The 6,219-nt window shown below is 36.7% G+C and overlaps 1 protein-coding gene across 1 annotated transcript; it reads left to right on the top strand.

Moving 5' to 3' along the window:
• Positions 1 to 229: 229 nt before the first annotated feature.
• On the top strand, positions 230 to 4,622 carry LOC131179243 (G-type lectin S-receptor-like serine/threonine-protein kinase At4g27290). The gene is made up of 8 exons (XM_058145454.1): positions 230 to 1,487; positions 1,591 to 1,677; positions 2,105 to 2,233; positions 2,445 to 2,589; positions 2,856 to 3,070; positions 3,426 to 3,663; positions 3,759 to 3,909; positions 3,981 to 4,622. The coding sequence occupies exons 1-8, from the start codon at positions 230 to 232 to the stop codon at positions 4,284 to 4,286; spliced, it is 2,529 nt and encodes an 842-aa protein (XP_058001437.1). The 3' UTR covers positions 4,287 to 4,622.
• Positions 4,623 to 6,219: the final 1,597 nt, after the last annotated feature.

The following is a 6,219-nucleotide window of genomic DNA, read 5'->3' as shown; positions in this document are numbered from 1 at the left end:
TCAAAGAAGAATCAGCGTGTAAAAGATGTTCTGAAATTTCTCACATTATCATTCTCGACAACTTTCCACCGTTTCAGGGATAGATAACCAATCATTTAAAGTCTTCTGTCTTCAAAAGTTTGATTCTTAAAAATTACGTTTTATAAATTTTGGTTTCGTTCGAAATTTTAATAATATATATATATATATATACACTTAAACTTTTACGAAGGTATAGCAAGAAAAATCAATGGATGGCTCCTTCACACTTCTTATTATTTCCTCCATTTTATTGCTTATTATAACAATATCCACTGCAGCTGACACCATAACTATAACTCAACCTATTAAAGATGGAGAAAGCATAGTTTCAGCTGATGAGGGCTTTAGATTAGGATTTTTTAGCCCAGGCAACTCCAAAAATCGATACTTGGGTATATGGTACAACAAAGTATCTGTCGCGACCGTAGTTTGGGTTGCTAACAGAGAGATCCCCCTCGCCGATTTATCAGGTGTTCTGAAGATTACTGAGCGAGGACTAGTACTTGTCAATCACAATGAAACCATAATTTGGTCTTCCAACTCCACGGGATCTGTGAGGAATGTTGCGCGGCTTTTGAATTCAGGAAACCTTGTAGTAATAGATGAGGATAACCCTGAAGATTATTTGTGGCAGAGTTTTGATTATCCATGTGATACATTCCTTCCAGGGATGAAGCTTGGATGGAATAGAGTAATAGGCCTGGATCGCTACATATCGTCATGGAAGACACCTGATGATCCTGCTCGAGGTAATTTTACGTGTGGATTTGATCCTGCTGGTTATCCTGAGATGATTGTGAGAGAGAACTCAATTGAGCGTTTTCGAGTTGGACCATGGAACGGTCTTAGGTTTAGTGGATTTCCTGCGTTAAAGCCAAACCCCCTATACACATATGAGTTTGTTCTCAATGAAAAAGAAATATATTACCGTACACAGCTTCTTGACAACTCGCTTCATTCAAGGTTGGTGATAAATCGGAATGGCATTCTCCAGCGCTTCACTTGGATCGAGCGAACACAGAACTGGGAGCTTTATCTTACTTTCCAAATTGATAATTGTGATAGTTATGCTTTGTGTGGTGCATATGGTAGCTGCAATATTAAGGACTCTCCAGTGTGTAGTTGCTTGAAAGGATTTGTTCCAAAAGTTCCAAAAGAGTGGGACATATTCGATTGGTCAAGTGGTTGTGTTAGAAAGACTCCACTAGATTGCTCTGGAGATGGATTTCGTAAGTACTTTGCCGTGAAGTTGCCAGAGACTCGTAAATCCTGGTTTGATAGGAGTATCAATCTTGAGGACTGCAGAATCATTTGCATGAAGAATTGCTCATGTACAGCCTATTCAAATTTGGATATTAGGGATGGAGGAAGCGGGTGCCTTCTGTGGTTTAATGACCTGATTGATATTAGAGGATATGAGGAGAATGGTCAAGATATTTATGTAAGGATGGCTGCGTCAGAACTAGGTATGAAGTTCTTTTGATACAAAGCTGTTAAATTATTCTTTTCTTTCATTGCCTTCACCAAATATAATTGGATTTCCTGACTCATTTTCTGTTGTGACAACAGAAAATAAGTCGGGCCTAAACCATAATTTGGTCAGCAAGCTGATTGGATATGATGTGCACAGGAGCACCAATTTGACAATGAATTGGAGTAATTCTTTTTCTTAGTTTGCCGTTCGCCGTTCCATGTGTTAATCCTAGCTACATGGAATAGCAGGGGTATAATATAATTTCTCCAATGTATTGTGTGTATACTTGAATTCGTTTGCATGACAGCATAACTTAGCGTGCATAGCCTGTTACATCGTTTAGCATGAATAATAATTCAGAATAGCTAAACCTCCAAGCAGCAACATAATGGACTAATTTGCTTAGCATAAGACACTATTAGTTACCTCCAAGTTCTAACAGTAGCGACCAAATGCATATGAAAATTTGCTGTTTTTAAAAATGAATTTGGTAGCTGTGGTAGAGTTATCCAGCGCAATTAGGCCTTTTTCTAGAAAATGAATTGGAAAACAAAATTATCATTGATTTCTAACTCCCAGTCTTTCTGCTTGTGACTGCTTTATGTGTAGATGATGACATGAGGATTAAGAGTAAATCCAACGTGAGGATCATTGTAAGCTCTGTGTTATCCACAGGGATTCTGTTCCTGGTGTTAGCTATAGTCTTGTGTGTTAGGAAAGCGAAACAGCAGAAAGCTGGTACGTTTTTCACTCCTTGAAATTCTAGCTTCCAAATTATGGAAAATATTTGGGCTTGGTAATATAAGAGAATCATGAATCAGCGAATGACATTGGTAATATAGGAGAATCATGAATCAGGAATCAGGAAATGATAAGGATATAAGAGAAATGGAGATAACTTGTCTTTTTCTTTATATAAATTTTTATTCCTTCTGACTCCACTTTCCAGGAAAAGAAACTGGCAGTTTGGAAGGAAATGCAAATGACGAGGGCCAAAAAGAAGATCTAGAACTACAGCTGTTTGATTTTGGCACTATTGTTCATGCAACTAATAATTTCTCTGTCACCAATAAACTCGGAGAAGGAGGCTTTGGACCTGTTTTTAAGGTAACAAAAATTTTTTTATGGCTTCACCAATTGATTTCGCAGCTCTTTGGATTATTGTATTTCTCCAGTATGGCTTTTTCACAAATTATTCAACCAGCAGTATTTAGCCTTATTGTGGATAAATTGTGATAGTTTAGCAGTTGTTCCAATTTCAAAGACTGAACAGGTAAGCAGAGAGGTATCAAGCACTAAACCAAAATTCTAAGCCTTCATTATGAAAATCAGACTTTGCTTATTAAATGATGTGATTACTTGCAGGAATATTGAAAGATGGACAAGAAATAGCTGTGAAGAGGCTCTCACAATATTCATCTCAAGGACTCGATGAGTTCAAGAATGAAGTAATGCATATTGCCAAACTTCAGCATAGGAATCTGGTGAAGCTTCTAGGATGCTGCATTCAATCAAAAGAGAAGATGTTAATCTATGAGTTCATGCCCAACAAAAGCTTAGATTTCTTTATTTTTGGTTTGAATCTTCCAAGACCCTACATATTCAATTATTTTATTATTGTCCAAAACATGGATAGAGCATTTCTTTTCACTATTAGGCCCGAGGCAAGTTGTAGAGGCAAGATCAATTGGCAATAAATGCATCAAGAGAAGGGAAAAGTTATAGTACCTAAAATGTCCTGGTCTATAGTTTCCTTTGAAGCCAATTTGAAATTGTCTTGAAAAGCTTCGGGCTTTCTACGCTTTCAGTGGAATACATAACAATATGTTTTTCTAGGAAATTCATCAAATTGTTACTCATGCATTGCCTTTTCTTTCTCCTTTTCTTATGCTCTTACATATATAATAAGAAGGCTTAAAATATTTGATAGATCAAACACGGAGCACACTACTAGACTGGCCTAAGCGATACCACATTATCAATGGGATTGCTCGAGGACTCCTTTATCTTCACCATGATTCAAGGCTAAGAATAATTCATAGAGATCTAAAAGCTGGGAACATTTTATTGGATAATGAAATGAATCCAAAAATTTCAGACTTTGGCCTTTCTAGAAGTTTTGGAGGAAGCGAAACTGAAGCCAATACAAATAAGGTGGTGGGAACATAGTAAGTACCTTCTAAAATTGTATCCCATGTACAAGTGTATTTGTATTGTAACTTAATTCTTGTATGTTTATTTAATGTTTAATAATTTTCTGCAGTGGTTATATGTCGCCAGAGTATGCAATCGATGGCCTTTACTCTGTGAAGTCTGATGTTTTTAGCTTTGGTGTTATAGTGCTAGAGATAGTGAGCGGGAAAAGGAATAGAGGATTCAATCATACAGATCATTGTCTTAACCTTCTTGGACATGTAAGCATCACATCAATAATTTCTTATCTCTACATGGTGAATGTGAAATAACAACCATGTTAATTGTTTAGGCTTGGAGACTACAAAAGGAAGGGAGGTCTATAGAAATGATTGATGCTTCAGTGAGAAATTCATGCAACATATCTGAAGTGCTACGGTCATTACATGTGGGTCTACTTTGTGTGCAACAAAATCTAGCAAAAAGGCCTAGCATGTCAGCTGTTGTTGTTATGTTGGGCAGTGAAGGTGCATTACCAGAGCCCAAGCAACCAGGATTCTTCACAGAAAGGGATCTCATAGAAGTGAATTCCTCTTCAAGCTATTACAACTCTAGTTCAGCTAATGGTCTCACTATTACACAACTAGGGGCTCGATGAATATGCATCAATAGAGAGGAGCCCACACATTGCTGCTATTGAAGCTTTCTGCTACTACCTCTGTTTTGTTAAAGTGAAGTTGATGCAAGTGTTGCTGCTAAATTTCTTTTGACTGATTTTACTAATGAAAATGATGTTGCTATGGGATGTTTAAATATTTTGTTATTCACTAGATCTTGTATTAGGTGGAATTGTTGTAAAAGAATGGTGAAGCTTATTTTGGGGGTTTAGTTTGAATGACAAACTTCCTTAATTTATGGGAGTTTGGTCAACAAACTTTGGTAATATCACGTATAAATATTTTTCAAAATGAGTAATAGATAATTTTCCTCTCCACTTTCTTGTATAATTATTGATGTTATTTTTTATGTGGCTTGAATTTTGGATATATCTTCATAGACTCGAATTGTGACTTGACCCAAACACTTTGCGCTACGACTCGATTGGGATAAAAAGTGAGATCATTGGTAGGCTTTGAGCTCAGGAGGGTGTGGGGGCAATGCCCCTGCGATATTAACCAATATAAATATTGTAATATTATGTTCTTTTTGGTAGAGTTGTGAAATATTTGAAAAACACACTGGGGTTAGGGTTTGAGAGTTCTAAGTGATTGCATCTTGTTCTTTCTCATCATAGTGGAGTTTTTCCTCTTGTCTTGCCGACGGACGTAGACCTTACAATCAAACCACGTTAAATCCTGTGTTATTATTCTCTTTTTCTATACAGTGTAATTGTGTGATTTGTGTGTGTGCCTTAGATTTGCGTGCCTATTATAACAAACTGGTATCAGAGCTTTGTACGTGAAATTTAGAGTTTACAGTTGGCGTCGTCTTCAATGAAGTATGAGATGGAGAAGTTTGATAGTGGATCGAGTTAGTCTATGGAAGATTAAAATCAAATCTTCCTTGATCTTGAAAGGTCTATGGAAGGCAATCAAGGATAACTTTCTAAAAGATATAAAAGAGGTGGAGAAGGCTGATATGAAGGATAGAGCCTTGAGTGCAATTTTCATGAGCGTAACTGATAATGTCCTACACAAGATTGCTAGTGAAAGCTCAGTGTTTGTGGCATAGAAGAAATTAGAGGAGCTATACTCTGCCAAATCATTGACCAACCGCTTGTATCCAAAGAAAAGGCTTTACAATATGAGAATGAGCGAAGGTACCCCCATTAAAGAACATCTGGATGAATTTAATTCAATTATTATGGACCTGAAGAATACTGATATAGATATTGATAGTGAGGATTAGACCCTTATTATGTTATATTCTTTGCTACCCTCCTATGAGAGTTTTGTTGATACTCTATTGTATGGGAAAGGCGGTATTTCACTTACTAATTCTCTAAAATCAAAGGAGTTGGAAAAGAATTTTCCAAATAATAGTGAAAGATTTGATAGGGAAGGCTTGGTGAGCAGGGGAAGAACACATTCAAGGGAGGGTTCTTCCAGCAAGAAGAAATCTAAGGCCAGCAGGAAGAAATCTAAAGCCAGATTTAAGTCAAGAATGAAAAAAGCTAACTATTTTGAGTGTGGGAGCAAGGACACTTTAGGGAAGACTATCCTAAGTTGAAAAATAAAAAGGGAAAGCAACCAAAAAGTTTTACAAATGTGGTTGACAGGTTTATCGATTCTGATGGTGATAACAGTTTTGGGGAAATTCTATCTATGAGTTCAAATCATGGACAAAATTTTTAAATTCTTGATATTGGTGATACTTATAATATGTGTTCACACAAAAACTGGTTTGTCACTTACAAACAGATGAGTGGTAAGGTGTTTCTGGGCAATGATCGTGCATTTCCTATGGAAGGAACTGGCAACATTAGATTAAAGATGTTTGATGATATTGTCAGAACTATAGAGTGTTGGCATGTTCCAGGACTGAAGAGGAACCTGATTTCTCTTGGGACACTTGACTCTTATGGATTCAGA

Source organism: Hevea brasiliensis, chromosome 4 (genome assembly GCF_030052815.1).
Source record: "Hevea brasiliensis isolate MT/VB/25A 57/8 chromosome 4, ASM3005281v1, whole genome shotgun sequence".
Classification (NCBI taxonomy): Eukaryota; Viridiplantae; Streptophyta; class Magnoliopsida; order Malpighiales; family Euphorbiaceae; genus Hevea; species Hevea brasiliensis.
The sequence above is the reverse complement of the archived record's forward strand: the minus strand, read 5'-3'. Positions and strand labels throughout refer to the sequence as shown.